General features: G+C 41.1%; 1 protein-coding gene across 1 annotated transcript in view; it reads right to left on the bottom strand.

Moving 5' to 3' along the window:
* Positions 1-18415, bottom strand: part of LOC105921525 (interleukin-1 receptor accessory protein-like 1) — a 203190-nt gene that overhangs the window by 25218 nt on the left and 159557 nt on the right. Inside the window, exons 6-7 of the mRNA XM_036128528.1 lie at positions 9476-9621; positions 467-613 (exon numbers count right to left, since the gene is read on the bottom strand). Of these exons, the coding sequence (XP_035984421.1) occupies positions 467-613; positions 9476-9621 (293 nt within the window). The remainder of the gene's footprint in view (positions 1-466; positions 614-9475; positions 9622-18415) is intronic.

Genomic DNA, 18415 nt, shown 5'->3' with positions numbered 1-18415 from the left:
TCTGCAGCTGTTAACATTATGCAAGCAACCCGATGCGCACATGCTGAATAGCGGAGCTTTCTTCTGTATCAGTTGGTGGTTGGTGAGTTACTTCCTGCTCTTCAGGGGACGGCGTAGTGAATATTTAGCAGTTTTTATTTAACCGCTCCGGCGGGAGAAAGTGGAGAAGATTCCCTAAACCCGAGAACTGGATGAAAATTATGCAGGGCTTTTCAGCTGGAGCCAATGAGTCATTCGAGCCGCCGCACATTTGCATAAAAATGGAGCCACCTGCAGCTTTATGACTTGATAAATAGCCCAGGTGCTTTCTAAATAAAAATAAATCTGCGTGCCGAGCAACGCCGAGGCTGGTCACGACTGGGATTTGATGCCGTTTTGGGAGGGGGGGGGGGGGGGAATGTTTTTATAGCAACACAAGGTGCTTCGGGAACGGAGAGTCACGTGGCGGACGGCGTGCGCGTCTTACCTCCGTCGATGTCCTCGCTGCCGAAGTGGTTCCTGTAGAAGAGCATGAGCTCGATCCGGTAGCACTTGTAGAGGGTGACCAGGCAGATGAGCAGCAGCAGGATGGCTCCCAGGCCTCCAGCTAGCTCCACAGTGTACATCAGTTCAGCTGCTTTTCCAAACCGTGCACCAAGAAGGGGCGACAAAGAAAAACACTTCAATATTTGTTTTCCTTCTCCTAAAGAGACAGAAATTCATTAGAGTATTTAAAAAAAAAAATAACAATTTGCATCTCAATATTTCTTGCCACTCAGTCGTGCATTTTGTAGATTCATTAGATATTTTTTATAGATATGGCCTACAGATAATGAACATTTCTGAGGAAATTTGGAAATGTCAAAATATCAACTGTCAAAATATCAACTTCTGAAAAGCATTTCTTATGTATAGATGTTATGTACTGGTCTTAATATAGCCTGGACAATTGTGATGGCAAGCCACACATTTTTCCATAAAATAACGTCACTGTAAGGTGAAAATAATTTCATGTTGTATCAAGATCCATTCCATTTGATCTGGAAAATGAAAACAGGGGCTGGGAATGGGGTTAAACACAGAGTAAAACGTGTTCCAGTTAACACAATTAGAGAAGTCAGGATTCCAAAATGGCGATGGCGAGGAAAAGCTGGCCTCTAATAAGCGTCCTTTAAAGATGTATTTTCCACAGGCAAACACCACTTTCCATTTGTGCAGTTCAGAGTTTCAGCCGCCACATGTAACGTTGATTTTAGACGCAGTCTTACAACCCGTGTCTTGTAAAATACACGTTTTCATCATAGCTTACTGCTGTCGATGCGAGGAGCTGCCATGTTGGATCCCACAATTCATATATTTGAGGAAGTAAAAACCAACATTCTTTGTAAATAATCTGTGTAAATAATCTATATCATATAAGAATTTCACTTTCTCAAAAATATGCAATTTCTTCATGCTATTCAATCTTTTTTAATATGTACCTGTACATGCAAGAAAGAAAGAAATACTATGCCACAAAGCACCATTGTTAAGTGTGGCGGAAGATGTATGATGCTTAGGGGACCATAGATCCTCCGCCTAAAGTTCTGGGTATTAAACAAATATTCATAAATCATAAAAAAATAAATCATAAATCATAAGAAATAACAGATTAAAACACAAAAAACAAATATTCTGCGTTTGTTGACACCTCATCCTCACTGTCAAGTACAGTAGAGGATCTACGAAGCTGTGGGCCTGTTTCCCTGAAATTAAAGTTTGGACTTCCCTAAAAAAGATTAATAGGTAAATTAACTCACTGCAATAAAAAGATACATTTATTTAAAAGCTCTTTACCAGTGTAGAGGGAGCAATGTATTTTATATTTTCTTTCAATCAGAAGAAGGATCTTTTACAGTTGAAATGCAGCATTTTATGCCTCAAAGTGGAAGGTTTGGCTTTTTTTCAGAGCTTTGGTTTATAATTAACATGTGATGGATACTGAATGACACAAAGAAGTAGATATGAAACATTTTTAGTAGAGAGTGTAACAATATGTACAATTAATGAATAAGAAGAGCTTAAGGAGAGAGAAGACAAAGCGGAAAGGCTTTGTGGTTTATAACTTGATGTCATTTAAAAATATTCTGAAAAATTACATTTTAAAGGGTAAACCCTGAGTTTCTGATTTCTTCCTCCACTGTGCCATTTTCTCCCCCTAAAAATGAAGTTCCTAAATGGATTAGCAACACTTCTTCCTGCTAACCTCAGAGAGGATGTAACTCTGTTTTCCTGTGAGTGACCTGAATCGTCCTCTTATTTTCACTTCCTGAACATTTTCACTGCTCAAAAGGTCAGAAAACCATCAGAGTAGCACATATATTTGTTCAATTATTATCTAAGATAATATCTATTTACAGTTGCACCAAAGATTATCCCCCACCCCCGCCGCCAATAAGTTGTTTGGTACAATTAAAATGTTGCAATTAACAAAGAACATAAATGAAATTAAATAATATTACAAGAATGTGACCAAAACACAACTCCTATTGTTAGTGATTACTGTGGTCAGTAACATTAGAATAAAATTATTTAATTATCATCATTGTGGTGTCAGGCACAGACCAGCAGGCCAGTCTAAAGCCTTACAGGTAACGGTCAGGTGAGTTTGAAGCAGAACAACCCAAATACTTTGGCTGCTGAAAGTAGAATTTAATCGCATGCTTGAAACATGTTTAAAAAATAATAATAAAAATGATGAGAGAAAAGTTACAGTGTTCCTAGATGGTCTAAAATCTAAACCCATTTCTGATCCTGTTTATGAATTGCAACATAAATTCTGTTACTCTTTTTTTATGCTAGGGGTTTTCCTGCCACTCACTATTGAGTCATCTCTTAGTCTGTTTCATAAAAAAATAAATAAAGTCACATAGCAAATAACTAGATTGATAGCTTGTGTTTCTGTCAAGTAAAGTCCACACAATGCTTTTCCTGTCTCAAGTTTGCTTGAATGCATATGAAAAATCCCTCACTTATGCCATCAATTTCAGCTTAACGCACAAAGTTTCTCCCACAGTCCCACCTCTCAGTCATTTCCTCCGTCTCGTGGTTTTACTCGGCTCTTACATAAGAGCGCGTTTGCATCCGACGGCTGCAGGTTCAGACGTGATGGATCTACGGGTAACACGTGACGCGGTCATGACGGATGAGAACGACGCCGGCAGCTAATGGGAAAAGACTCGACTCTGCGAAATGACTCCATGATTGTTTGTAAAGGTGTTTTCATGCATCGACCGGGGCTGGTACCCCCCCCTTCGGTCTGTGTTTGTGTCACTCCTTCTTCTTCCCACCCTCCATCTTTCCACATTGCTCATTCTGGCTTGATTGGATTTGGTTGAACATAACTCAGAGCTGAATGAAAGCAGAAGCTGCTTCCATGCCTGTCATTTAATGCCTTATGGCTCGACTCGGATAATAGAAAACTTGCGACCGGAGAGGCCGGCGTGACAGTGCCACGTGACGGATCGCGCTGCCAGACTTATGAAGATTGGTTACGCGTGCGTGGCAAGCTGCGAAACTGTAAAGCTCTCAGGTGGTTGCTGAATCACCTGGCAGATCGAAGCTGCCCGCTTCTGCTGCCGTCAGCCGTCTCTGCGGCTTGGCGGGAGCTCGTGAAGAAGCGAAAATGATCAGGGGAGGGTAGATTCAGCTAACTGGTGTCAGTGATCACTCGGATTAATAGTAGATTATGCAGAATTATGCCAATTATGTTGTTTTAACAAGGATAGGGAGACAGCGTCAATGATACTTGCAGTGATGGACCCAGATACAGTCTGGTTATCTAATTGGACGATTTTCAACCCTACAGTGCAAAAAACATGACCAAAAACAAGTAAAGTTTTGTTGAAATTAGTGTATTTATACTTGAGTTGAGCAGCAAGTTTACATGATCTGCCAATGGAATAAGATTTCTGCACTTAAAATAGGAGCAACTCATCTCCATCATCTTAATTCAAGTGTAGTTTACCTAATTATCTTATTTTAGGTGTAAAAATACTCATTCCATTGGCACATCATCTTATTTACCTGCTCAAATTAAGGACAAATACACTAATTTCAAGAATTTTTTTACTTATATTTAATTCAGTTTTTGCAGTGTAACGCCCCTGATTGAGTTGAATCTTTTTCCGATCAGTGAATGTGCCATACTTGCCTCAGGGATTGAGATTTAAAATCAATTCAAACACAAACAACTAAAACAGGAAGTTGCCGTCAGAATGCGATTTAAAGGAACATCATTTCTGGTCAGTAATATATCAGGATCCCACATATAACTCCCACTAAAAATCATATGAGGTGCAAAAGTGAATCTGCCTTTTTGCAGGCTGGGCCTGTCTAAACCTCGGATATGCCTCGGTTTGCTGCACTCCTGACTCCTGAAGTGAGAAGAGCTACACAGAAGTGTCTGTGGAGTTAGGAGTCAAGGCTGTAGCGGCTTATGAGTCTGGTAAGGGGCTTAAAAAGATCTCAAAAGAATTTGAAATCAGTCATTCCCCTGTACTCAGAACATTCACCAAGTGGATGGAGTTAGAAAAGACCTGCTAATATCCCCAGCCGTCCGAGCCAGCGCTCCCTGAAAGCAGACCACGAGATGCTAAAAGAAATCACCCAAACAGCGTCTTCATGGGACTAGCGGATCATTTCTGGCCTTTAAGTCTAACTAAGGACAACATAAAGGCCAGGCAGAAGTTTGGGTTAGGGTTTGACCAGAATGTCTGGGATAGAGGTCTTTTGTGATGATGATGATGATGATGATGATGAGCCAGCCCGTCCTCTGCTCTGGTCCTATCCATCTCCACTGCTGCAAACAGCATGATTTCACCTATCTGTGATCTGCTCTCTCCCTCTCCAGTCACCCCTTCTCTGGTAGATTATCAAAAGCGTCTGATCTCTGGACCTCTACCTTGCGTCTGTGTTCCGGCGACTAAGTCTTGCCGAGGAGGAGTTCTTTGATGCTCTCTGCCTGTTTGTGCAACACAAGGGCTGCTCGTTTCCCCCCCCAACCCTCCGGCGTCTAGATTTGTTTCGAATGAATCGGCAGACGCCTGCCCTGGACTCCTTTTTTGCAGTTACCCGTCACGATCAGGAGGAGAAAATGTGAGACTTTCTGTGAAGAGATTCTAAGCTGAAGCCGCGCCGGACCCTCCGACATAATAAAGAAACAAGACGTACCACTAAATCAGGGGTGTCAAACTCATTTTGGTTTAGGGGCCACATACAGCTTAATCTGATCTCAAGAGGGCCACACGAACTAATAAATGTGGACTTGTTGTTGATTTTTATATTAAATTAATTTCACTTTTACACAATATATTATGAATAACCTCAGCGTTTTTAAGAAAAGTATGTGCAATTTCAACAATACTTTTACTCAGTTAAACATTTACTTAAGTGCATTATGCATAAGAACTGATCACAGTGATTGTACAATGTTGAAAAACATTTATTCACATTTTTTGGAACTTAAAAACACTGTCCTACATGACAAAATACATCAAACAGATTAAAATTAAGAAATGATTTAAATTTTTCCACACCTGAAGCTTAATCTGCTAATTAAAACACAGCGCCCCTCGTGGACAATATATGAACTGCATATTTTCAATTAAACAAAGTACATGTTTTTTCAATAATTGTTTTATCATTCTCTTCCTTTTATCTCCTCTTTCTTTCACCTATTCTTTTTTTCTTTTTGTTCTTCCTTTCCTCTCCTACTTTCCCATTGTAGTGTCCATATCATTTGAGATATTCCCCGCATGAATCATAATAAAACTATTCACATTCATAAATCAAGCGGAGCACTATGGCAAAAGCAGTACTGCTCCACTTGTGAAAGTCAAATCTGATGAGCTCTTTTTGGCATTAAGACAACAATTATTATTGCCACATTGCCAGACAGGACACTGTAAAAAAAATAAAATAATATATATATATTTTTTTAATAATGATAATGCATTTAGCCACAGGGCCGGACTAAATTGTTCGGCAGGCCGGATCCGGCCCGCGGGCCGTATGTTTGACACCCCTGCTCTAAATCAACCACAGCATGAGTTAAGAAATGGAACGTCCTGGACGAGTCAAGTAAAAGGGCAATAAGGTACCCTAAAAGTCATTTAATAAGGTAATTAACTTTACAACAGGCAGGAACAACACTGACTGAAAAACCTTAGATTAGTTTAGAACTAGAAACAACATTTTGTTGTTTGTTTTTTTATATAAACAGACGATTTTCCCGTATTTTTGTATGGCACTAATCAAACAGGAAATGTGCAGATAAGAAAAAGGAAGCCGTGCAGCAAAGATCTCAAGGCTGAGTTCTTATGTTCTTCATATATGGAACCACACGCCACCCCAGCATAAGTTTGAGTTAAATCTAAATTGGCTTTGATCTCTATGGTCTGTTATTGTCCTTACAAACGCTCGATGCTCATTGAGGAGACTGAGATGTGCTTTTACAAGCTCCCAAAGGTCTCAAACATCACTAGTAAAAAGTCTTAAGATCTTAGATTTCTTTTTCTTTTGGACAAGAATCTTTATAGAAGTCTGAAAACTCGTTAGATACAGCAAAAAAAAAAAAAAAAAAAAAGTGGCCGTGCCGAACGTCGTTATTCTGAAAGAGAGATTAAAAATTGGCCTCAGGGCAAACCTTTACAAAAAGAGATCGGAAATAAAAGAAAACTGAGCTGACGCATCTCTCACAAGTTAGATCACGCCTTTCAATCAGATCCTGGTTTCTGTCTTTCTTCCGTCTGATGCCACTCTGGCTTTTTACAGCTCCACTTTTCCTCCTGAAGACGCCTCGCAAATCGTGGACGGTCAGCCTTCATCGGCCGACTAATGCACGGCAGTAAAAGCCTGGACTGACTGCAGCGCTGCACGCATGCAGCACCACGGATAGAGAGGACTCTCCCTTGCATCACAATCCATCACTGGCTCGTGTTTAACCTCTTTGTAGCGAGCTAACCCCCCCCCCCCTCCCCTCCCCCAGTGGATATCAAGCTGACAGTTCCCATGATGAGGGATGATGTTCCTGAAAGCTAACGAGCACGGCCTGCTCCGCCTCATCACGCCCGTCCAGGGATGACCTTCAGTCAAACTCACCAGTGGACATTTGAGCATGTACGTGAACAACAAAACAAAAAAAGGAAAAGAAAAAGCAAACAAACTCGGGGCAGAGCGACTACAGGTTTCGCCATCCTCCTCTGAGCTCAGCTGGAGCTCCTCTCGGTCGTGGCAATCATCGGCTGATTTCTCAGAGAGAGCGGCGCTGTGGCTAACGAGCGCTGCTAAAAACTCCACTCCTACCACATATTTAATTCAGTGTCCTCTCCACCTCTGCCTCTGTCCTCCTGCCTCTGCTCACATGTGTGGACCTCATATTGAGCCAGCTGCTTTTCAAGCTGCAAAGATTACAGCGGAGGAGGAAAATTCTTCCCTGCCTGTCGTCCATATTGTGGCGGCGCTGCAGAGGGACAGATTAAGACAAATTAGCTCCTGGCGACTAACGACTGGATATGATTGAGCCGCATGGAAGAGGGCTATTCATTACTTCCTCTCGCTCTTTTTCCACATCTCTCTGCTGAGGGGGAAGCAGGAAAAGATGACGGAGAACCAAAAAAATTAGGAAAGCATTGGATTTTGTTGCCGTGCAAAAGTATCCAGATCCCTTATAATCCACAAACATGAATGTATGCGCTTTGGATTTTTGTGATAGACTAACACTAAGTAGTGCATAACAGTGAAAAGGAAGGAAAATTATAGTTTTACAAATAAAAATCTGAAAAGTGTGGAGTGGCTTTTTTTTTTTTTTTTTTTTCGCTCCGGCAAGTCAATCATTACTAGAAATTCCCTTTAGCTGCAGCTGCAAGTCTTTAGGGGTACGTCGGCTAGTTTTGAGCCCATTCTTCTTTACAAAATAGCTAAAGCTCAACGGGAGTGCATGGAGTGTGTCTGAAGAGTTTTTCTGGAAAGTCTGAATTTGATTCCGGTCTGACCAGGCCAATCTAGCACATGCTTTCCTCTAAACCATCTGTCATTGTAGCTCTGGCTATAAGTTTATGGTTGCAGCGCTGCTGGATTGTGAACCATTGCCCTGATTTCAAGTCTTTTAGCAGGTTCTTACACATTTTCTTCCCAGAATTTTACCCAATTCATCTTTCCAGTGGGCCCTGCAGAAGCAGACATCACAACAGCATGTCGTTGCCTCTACCATAAGAGTACCTTCAGATTTGTGAACTGGACAACTAGTGGCCTCTTGGGTTCTTCTGTAATTAAGACTCTCCTTGCTCTGTCAATTTAGATGGGAAAGCATGCGCTGATCTACCGCATACAATCCCAATTACTTGCACCGAAGTCCCTTAAACATGAAAAAGTTTAAGGGATTTGAAAACTAGCAAGGCACCAACATTGTTACTGGCATCGTGGGAACACGAGGGCTTGAGCTTCATGCCTTGCACGCTCCTGCTGGAAATGTTTCCGTCTTTGTGCGGGGGATCCAAGGACGGCCAAATCAAACGGGTGAAATGATCATATTCACTTTGAGCATCAAGAGCCGAGCTGCAGACACCGTGATGCCTTTTTAAAAGTGATGTAAACACTTGGGCACTCTTAAAATGCACCAAAACTAAATGCACACACACACACACACACACACACGCAAAAAAATAAATAAAAAAATACAGAGAGACGGGATGATTCTTTGCAGTCTTTCTATCCTGCTAGGAAGAGGCTAATCTGCAGCAGTTTATTTTCAGATTCCACCATGCAGCATAAGCCCCTTTAATATAGCAAATGGAGAGGAACTGGGCTGGCATCAAAGTTAGATCCGTGGCTTCCAGCTTTGAAGAGAGGAGGAATATCTTACTATGTAAATGTATTCCATACCAAGAACTTAAAGGCTGCAGACACATTCCCCTGTGTACTTTAAGAGGGACACTAAAATAATCTGCATCTCTGTTTTAAATGGTCGTGAAATAAACTTTGAGGCAGCAAGGTAGGAAGGACTGTTTTGTTCAAATAAAAGAAACATCTATTTGATGGAAAGCGCATAAACATTAACTTGTAAATAAGATGGCTATGCAAGAGCATAGCCATAGGTAATTCCCTTCTTTAGTCGACCGACTGACACAAATGCCAATCACAAACTATGATGCTATCAACCTTTTTTGCTTCTGGAAAACGCAGTTTTCTGCAGCCGAGGTGAATAAACAGCTTCTTTTTCTGCTGTACTTTCCAGTTACTTTGTCCCTGAGGCAGAAAACAAATGGTCAGTTCCCACGGTAGTTGTTCATTTTATCAGTCAAATGCTGCAGGAGATTCCCTCCTCAGTCTCGGTGAAGGCCTGTGCTTTTAGAATTGTGTGATAGCATAGCCATCACTAAATATTCAGCCTGTTTTATACCCATTTGATTGTATTCATAGGAAAAAAAAAAAAACTACTCGAGACGCTTTGGCTCACCCTTTTTGACGATTTGGACGTTCGCTTGCCGCCGCCCGTTGCAGTTTTCCACATAGCAGGAGTAGTTGCCCAGATCGCTCTCCTCCAAGGATTCAATGGTCAGGGAGATGGAAACTTCCTGCTCTCCGAGGTGCTGCCGGATCGTCCTGCAGGACACGGACGGGACACACGACTCAGACATTTGTGGTAGTTTTGCATCACTTCCCCCCCACAAAAAAAAAAAAAAAAAACGGTTTTCTGAGTTTTGGACTGTAAAATGAAACAAATACACAGCAGAGATTTAAAAAGCACCAAAGATCCTTCTCAAAACGGGATGGTAGATGTCTGATCAGAGCCGATTCTGTGTTCAAGGAGTACAACTGAAAATAATGAAAATAACAAGACAAGGCGATCAGAGACAGCAGAGAGCAGAAGTTGTGCTTTAGATTTTTGCTACATGGTGACAGATTACAAGCAATGTCCACTCAGACATTCTGTAACGATAGAAATAAAATAAATGAGCTTCTTTACAGCAATACAGATTTTTTTTCTGACAAAAAAGTGGGAACCTGAAAGGAATTTGAGTTGTGTCAGCAGTATGAATCATAAAATCTACCCATGCTTACTTTGGCATTACACGTTCATATCAGGTATATCAGACATGCACTTTTAACTCCTTTGTTCTCCTTTGCAGCTTTGCTTTCTATCCATGCAGTGCTGTGAATAAATATTTTCTTTTACCAAATATCACTTACTTTTTTAGTTTGCTTTTATGTCGCACTTAAATGTTTCAGATCATTAAACAAATTTCAAAATCAGACAACCTGAGTAAATACAAAATGCGGCTTTCACAGGAAGACTTCATTTGTGACGGGAAAAAAAGCAATTCAACCCAACCTGGCCCAGTGTAAAAACAAATCCACTAATATCCCCCTTAAACATAATAATTGGCAGCAGCAGCTGTCAACAAGTGTTTGTAACAACTGACAATTATTTTTTACGTCCCTGTGCAGGGATTTTGGGCTACTCGTCTCTGCACAATTGATTAAATTAATCCACTACACATCGGGGTGTTCTTTTTTTAAGCATGCACGTCCTGTTTAAGGCTGGACCTCCCAGAATGCTTTGGATCATTTTCCTTCTGCATAACCCAAGTGTACTTAAACATGGTTGTAGAAAGTTCTGGAGGAAAATGCCCATTAGTTTGTGAACTTTGACTCTTAGTATGTTCTTTTCCAGAATGCCACTTTTTGTTTTGTTCGCAGTATATTTTCCCAAGTGTTGGGGTTGATCAAATTGATTTTTGACAGGCCTTTGTGCTCTTTGTGGTCAGCAGTGATTTTTAAATATCCCATGTTCTTTTCATTTGTAGACAACGGCTCTCATGACTTGCTGGAGTCCCAAAGCTATGATAAAGCTTTGTAACTTTCCAGATTGATAAGTGTATGTTGTTTCTCATCTGCTCTTGAACTTCTCTAGATCTGCTTTTGATGATATGTTGTTTTTTGATTTTTCATCCTACTTTTTGTTGCCAAACATTTCTTGAATCTACAGGCCTGGGTGGCGTTACCATCCATCCATCCTCCCAAGCAACAGGTGTAGGAGGGAACCCACCAGACATCCGTCTCCCCAGCAACAACCCAAAGCTCAATCTGGGAGAGTCCAAGGCGTTCCCGAAAACGCTAGAATCAAGGCAGGGTTCTTGAGTCTCCCCACTCCTGCTCGACACCTTTCTCCCTGGGCAACTCTGGAGCAGAGGAGAGTTCAGCCTGTCTCCAGGAGCTGGTTTCCTGAACCCAAACTGTGTGTAGAAGTGAGTTGAACATTTCTAGCTGGTACCACAAGAGCTCTAGCTCCTTACCCACCACTGAGGGGACATTCCACATCCCTAAACCCAGATTATGATGTCAGGAATGAGCACACCAAGGCCTCGCTCTCTTCTGCCACCCATATAGCAAAAATGTAAATTTTGATACCATAGGGCAACTCTACTATATAATACAAAGGAAATGATCCACAATCTCAGCGAAACGATCAAGAGTGTAATTTATTAAAACAATATAAAGGTTGTCATCGCAGAACACACACAGTACAGCGGCCCGGGAGTAAGACTAAGCACCTCCTCCCAGCTGTAGCCTTTTAAACAGATTCTAAACAAAGTCAGAACATATATCCCTTATAAAGTGGAAGGAATAAGGGAATTACGCAAAAAAGTAACAAGCATTGACTTGTTTTTAAAATACAAATTTTTCCTGACAAAAACAAGTTTCTTTGAATAACTTTTGAAAATCCATCCATCCTGACCTTGATATTACAGGTTTTCATACGAGATTTATCAGCGCTAAGCTCTGCACTGCTACAAGCTTTAAAACATCAACAATTCAAGTTGCTTTGCTCCTTTTTTTTATTGCCATACAAACAACAGAAAAGTGCATTAAACATAGCCTTCCTTTAAAGACAGTTCAATAATCTGCTTGGATCTGAAAACTACTACATTGCTGCAGTGCTGAGACCCTCTGAGTTTATTGTTTGGAAAGTGCCGCTGCAAATGTGTTAGGAGGGCTTTTTTAGGAGGTTTGGCTTCTTGCCACGTGTTTTAGGGAGCGTAAAAGCACTTAAGAAAAATTGTCACCACAAAAGAATACAACTTTTTTTGTAGAAATGTCTGTACTCTATTCCAGGTTTAGAAAGCGTGTCACCTGACTATCTTATAGAGTTAATAAGCAAATAAACTCACAAAACAGTATTATATATGGACATTTACAAATAATCACTATCAAGACGCTCAGTGAAATGATCAATATATACCTTTCTGTAATTTAGAAAGACTACATGAATTGTTATCACAGAATTTAATGAGGCTGCACTTTTACCTAGCTGTATGGTTTCATGGTTAATGAATTAGACTAAATTTACTTGCAATAGGGGAGTCTTCCAATAGATACAGAGAAACTGGTGACAAACTCCTAACTACACGGACAGGCCAGCGCGGAAAATCATGGCAGACGAGCCTGAGCTCGTTGTGGGAGAGGTTGGTTAATGTAGACATCTTTATGATTTGGCCCGTAAAGATCACCGTGATCAACACAATGTTAACAATTCCTGGACAGAAATTGCTGTTACTCTTGGAAGAAAATAAGAAGCTTAAATGGTGGAAACATCTGTGTTTTTACATTTACGTGAAGTGGGGTGTAGTACGCTTGACGTAGGAGCACAACGCTGCCCTCTAGAGTTTAGGAGAATAGTGCTACTTCAGAGGAAAAGTCACACGGAGCATACAGGCTGCAGACGTTGTGTCCGCTCGTCTCATTTCTGCGCAGAATGCATGAGCATCAAGCATAAACCAGCCCTTAAAAGTGATCTAATCAATTTCTTTGTGGATCTTGCTTTGTGCAACGGTGCATAAATATGCTGAAACTGAAACAGGCCATCTCTAAACTGGTGCCACAAAGTTTGGTGTATAACATTTTTCAAAATGTCTTCGCATGCATTGCATTTCTTTCACAGGAAATACTAGGCGCCAAGCAAAACTCCAGAAATATCAGGACAAAGTACGGCCAGACAATAATTCAATAAACAATATATTTGTTTAATTTGATCAATATTAATTGATCGATAGACATGTGGTATGACAGAAAAAAATTAAATAAAAAGTTCAGCAGAAGGACAGTTTTTCTTCCTTTTGCATTCTAGCCTATCATGTAGGTTAATACTACAATCATTACATCCTCCCAACCAATCACAAACTCAGACCCAAGGATGCGCCATCACCAAGCCATAGAGTTCAGAGAGCACGTTTTTTTTTTTTAAAACTTGCAATAATTTGCAAGATTATCACCACCTGCTGGTGCAGCACAGATATTCTATATTCGATATAAGTATTTTCCATAGGAATTACACATGCGCTGTAGCTGCAGATTTGATCAAAACAGGTGAAAAACATCTGATAAAAAAGAGATTTAAAGGACAGAAAGTTATTTTCTTTAACAAAATTAAAAAGTAGATTATGATTCATGCATCATTGGGGATGTTTTCAGCAAAATGCATTGTTAATGTTTCAGAATTAGTTCTCAAAATAAACTAACACCATCTTACATGGTAAAAGCAATTATAACAAACTCCTGGGGAAAAAAAAGTGTGCGAAACAAGAAAACATTAACAACAAAAAATAAAAAAAAAAGGCAGGATCTTACCTGCGGGGTTGCAAAAGCGGCAAATATGTATGAGCATATAACCTTTTTAACGCTGCAAAAAAATAAAAAATAAAATAAAAAACACAGCTATTTCAAGCTTCTGTTTAATGATTCATGGGGCTAATAGTGCAAAAAAGGTGTGAGTGCCACTTAGGCATTCATCTCCCGCCTACTGCGGGGCATTTGCATATAAAAACTCATCTCATTCCTGTTGATCAATGAGCGCACTAAATAAAGCAGATTGTGAAGTGCTGGGTGTATACGTGGACAAAACTACAATAAAGCCACCGCTGCCATGGTAATGTCTCAAATTAGCTGTAGAAAATGTGGCTAATAAGTGGAATCCCACGGAAAATATCACTCCGCAGTGAATTTCTTTTATTGAGCGTACACAAAGAGAAACCATTACAAGCAATTATTTTATAGCTACATGTGCTGGTTGCTTCGTAAAACCTAATAACGAAGAACTGCTTTTTGTAGAGGAACAAAAATGTTAGCAACGCAAGTCGGGGGCTGGAAGCACGAGTGTGAAACTAATTTCGCCGTTTTTTTTTTTTTTTCTTGGTTCCTGTGAACACATTGTGAGGCCAGTCAGGCAGAGACACAGGACTGCACTTCAAGGTTGGGACACAGAGTACTGCTGATGGCTTTTTAAAGAGTATGGCAGCCATGTGTGACACAACACAGACTGAAGTGAAGCAATAGGAGCTGTGGGGGAAGTCAGGAAAATAAAAAAGAAATCTATCATTCTTGTTAGTGCGAGTCTTCTCTAGAGAAAAAAAAAAAAAAGAAGAGATGTGGGTTTCCTGGAGAGGAGGAGGCAAGAACTATAAACTCACCCACACCAAAACCTGGCAGGCGATGTGTTTGAAAGTCAGGGATATACGGTTAACTTAAACAAGTTCACAGAGTTCAGGAGAAAAGCATACTGGACTCAGGTTCTTTTTTTGTCCTAACTTTGTGTATTAACATTATGCATCAGCTAAAAAAAAAATATGGAAGAACCTGCTCTTTTTGAGTAGACTGCAATGTAATCATAGGTTTTTATCTGAACATTTTCGACTTACCAGACTTTTTACTTTTGGAAACTGGATACACCAACAAAGTAATTCACACAATGGCTTTTCTCTAGTCACTTTTTCCATAAAAGCTATATTTTTGAACAACTAACAGGTGTGTTATCACTAAGTTCTCCTACCTGAGCTGTGGACCTGTGCAGATCCTCCAGAGCTATCATGATCCATCTGAGCTGCTTCTCTGAAAATGACACTCTTCTTGCCGGACCTCTTAGTGGAGGCGCACACACCGAATCACTGCTTTATCATTATTAGTGCATTATCTTCTTAGGAGACCCGTACTTCTGCCATTCTTGCTATTTTACAGTTTTTTTTCCAGCCTAAATGACTCTCTGATCATTATTTTTCTTGTTGTCTCAGTCCCAATTACACATATGAAAGAAAAGTAAGAAAGAAAATAAGTAAGAAAAAAAATGCAACAATAATTTTGGCTAAATTTTACTAAATCGTTTGATTATCGGACCAGGGATGACAGGGGATAGACCCTTATTGTTTGCTTTGAAGGAACACTTTGACCTTTTCTCGAATCGGTAGGATCAATACTGCGCTAATGCTTCCTAAACTCACCAATTAGGCACATAACAAGTTGGTTAAATTCCCTTTAAGCACAGGCTTGGGGCCTTAAGCACCTACCCCATTATTTCCATGTTCAGACTGATTAGTACCACAGCGACGAAACAATCTTCTCTTTAGACTGAGGGTAAGGACTCGAAGATGAACATTTAGGGCCAGCCATGTCTGACTTTCCACCAGGGGACCCAACCTGTCACCGGGCGATGAAAGACACCCAAAAGGAAGATGCTGCAGTACCACTGTCACTCTCCGCAGAGGTCAACATCGATATGGACCGAGATGGAGGTGTGTTGGCTTCAATGACAGGAAGCACGCATGAAATGCTTTGAAATGTTCAAAGTCTCCAGATGGGCCCCTCTCAGACACTCAGCCCACATTTTGAGAGAAGATTGCTGATGGCTCAGGAAAGGACTTGATGGAGGGGCTGCCAGTTAAGGGCCATTTCACCAAATATTAGTGGGGTGCCTGTATATATTGAAGTAGTTTTGACCTTGTAGAGAAAATCTGCGCAGAGCTGTTTGTTGTGATCAGCACACCCTAAAACCTGGTTCTCAAGCATCCTTAAAAGCCCCAAATGATTCTACATCCGTCTCACTAACCCTCTTACTAGCGCTGCATTTTATCTGGACGTCATACAGTAAAGCTGATCTGACTCATCGTTTTTAATAAAGGTCCTCTAATGCCATTGCTTTCATTGCGGCTGAACTACACGGCGCTCCGACTGAGGCCACTCCGTGCCCCGTCCGCCCCGGACTCAAACCTTTGGACTTCAACTCAGAGATCCATAAAGTCTTCTTCTCTTGCGACAAAAATTTTTTGTATCAACCCCCGAATCTCGGAGGTGAGACGCGTTGCCAAGAGCTGCATTTCGTGTATTACAGGCAGCCCTTCGGGGAGTACTCCCGTGTGATTCATTTCCATTTCAAAGCTAAAAGCTCATGGAGTGATCTCGGAGGAAAGAGTCTGAAGCGGTGCGCGCTCAAACAGGAGCGAAGAATAAAATAAATAATACCTCTAACTAGAAGACAGTATCGTGCGGCGGCAGAACTAAAGCAAGCGTTTCAAACGCTCGGAATTTGAGCCCCCACAACGTGTATGCAAAGCCTGCTCACTTCAGCGCCGGCACTCGCATTAACATACTCTTTCACAGTCGCTCAGGGTCAAACATTTATTTTCTTCCCTTGTTGCTTGGTTTGACTGTCGTCTGGAAGCAGATTTCTAACTGCGTGTGGTTCTCTCCTCAGCATTTCTCATCATTATCACGCCACCTACCCAATTCTGCCACCTGCCAAACCCCACCAACACCGCCGCCCCCCTTATATCCTGTAGCCTCTAATTGGCCTGGCGTCCTTCACAACAGAGAGCGCCGCTAAGAGCTGCGGCGAGCGAGCTAGCGGGCTGATGGAGACATCTCGAAATGCCAGGTCACAGACTGGGCTGCTAGCTCTCCTCCCAGCCTTGTCATGCTGCTTACAGTTAACCTTTTCATTAGATGGCATTTGTCGACAACAGAGATTTTCGAGTCATATGTAGGGGTCGGTGGGGGTACGGCGGGGACAGGACATGAAAGGGTGCAGGATGGGTTTATTCCAGCGATCAAACGGCAACAGGAACCTTCGCGAGAACAAAAGCTGATTTTTGAAAGATCAGAGAGCTGACTAATTCTGTCCTTGATGTTTCTTATGGTCTGGTACATAAATAAATGTATTTTCCATCTAACGAATCTCTGCAGAAATAAATAATGCAGATGTTTTTCTCCCTTTGTGTCGTTAGGCCTAAAAATATTCATTACCCTGGCAGATAGATTTTCACCAACACTCCTCATCCGAATGGAAGTAATATAAACATTTTGGAGTCAAATCTTGTATCTGTGGAGGGAGGGAAAGATTAGGGTGATGGCATGGAGGCCTTGCAACCTTAAAGGACCAGCACCAAAGATAAATTGCCAAATTACTAGTGGAAACAAGCGGCAATTATAAGAAGGGTTGAGTTGCTGTGAAGCTGAGAAAGAGGTTTGCACTGATTATTGAGAACGGTAGGAATAACTTTCACCATTTTTTGAATTGACACGAGTGAGCATTGGATCGTGCAACACTGAAACAATATTTCAGGTTAAAAAGAAGAAAATCTTATGGATTGCTGTTCAGTTGCTGCCAACAAGTGAACCTGCCTGGTAAACGTTTTATAAGTATGAATTATAAAGAGATTTTAGCTCATACCCCTGCGGTATCTGTCTAAGACTCTTATTTTGAAGTTGAAAAGAGAGTACTTCCTGCTTTGCTGCCTTTTCCCAACAGCCTGATCACGCTGCTTGCCGGTCGGGCTGAAAAGGCTGCTAACAAGAGCATTGAAGACCTCTTTTGAATGCTTGTCAGGATCAGAAGGTATTTTAGTTACTCCCAAAATTTTTAAAAAATCTCCTTTCATCTCATTCCCATAAACTCAATATCGCGTATTCCCTGGCGGATTGGATGGTTGATTACATGCCTAATTTTTGAGAGACGCCTTCCTCGATTCTTTTCAGAAGCGAAAGCTTCTGGTGGAATTAAAATTATTTCAAAATAACCTTTACATTGCAAACTCCCTCTGCTGGTGAGTAATGCTTTTGGCGGGGAGCCGCGTGGGGAGATGAGTAATATGTGATAAAACGGCTGGTATGAATGTAAGTAGAAGACAACAGTGTGTTTTTAAGAGTGAACTTTAACTTTTATTTACAGAGCCCCAACATCTAAAATCTAAAGCCACATATGTTTGTGGTGATGTGACAAATCCCACAGAGCTCCGAGGAAAATGGCAGCAAAACATGTGTCCCCCATTTCAGAAGGGTTTCCTGTTTTATTTCTGATGCAGCATTCAGACTCGGGGGGTGAAGGCAATGAATCAGACATATTAAGAGAAATGTTTCACATGTAGACGAATTTAAGCCACGCGGACGAATTTAATCCAAAATGGATTCTTTGTAGTTTTTTTTTAAACCAGTGAGAAATATGTTTTCTCAGGAGTAGACAGTCGATAAAAGGGGAAGGAGAAAAACCTAATCTCAACATGTTAGGGATTCCTTCTTTGATATGAAGCGTAAAGTACAACCAGAACAAAGATGAAAGCGGCTACGTCGCTGT

This window comes from Fundulus heteroclitus, chromosome 24 (genome assembly GCF_011125445.2).
Source record: "Fundulus heteroclitus isolate FHET01 chromosome 24, MU-UCD_Fhet_4.1, whole genome shotgun sequence".
NCBI lineage: Eukaryota > Metazoa > Chordata > Actinopteri > Cyprinodontiformes > Fundulidae > Fundulus > Fundulus heteroclitus.
This window is presented reverse-complemented; position numbering and strand designations above follow the sequence as displayed.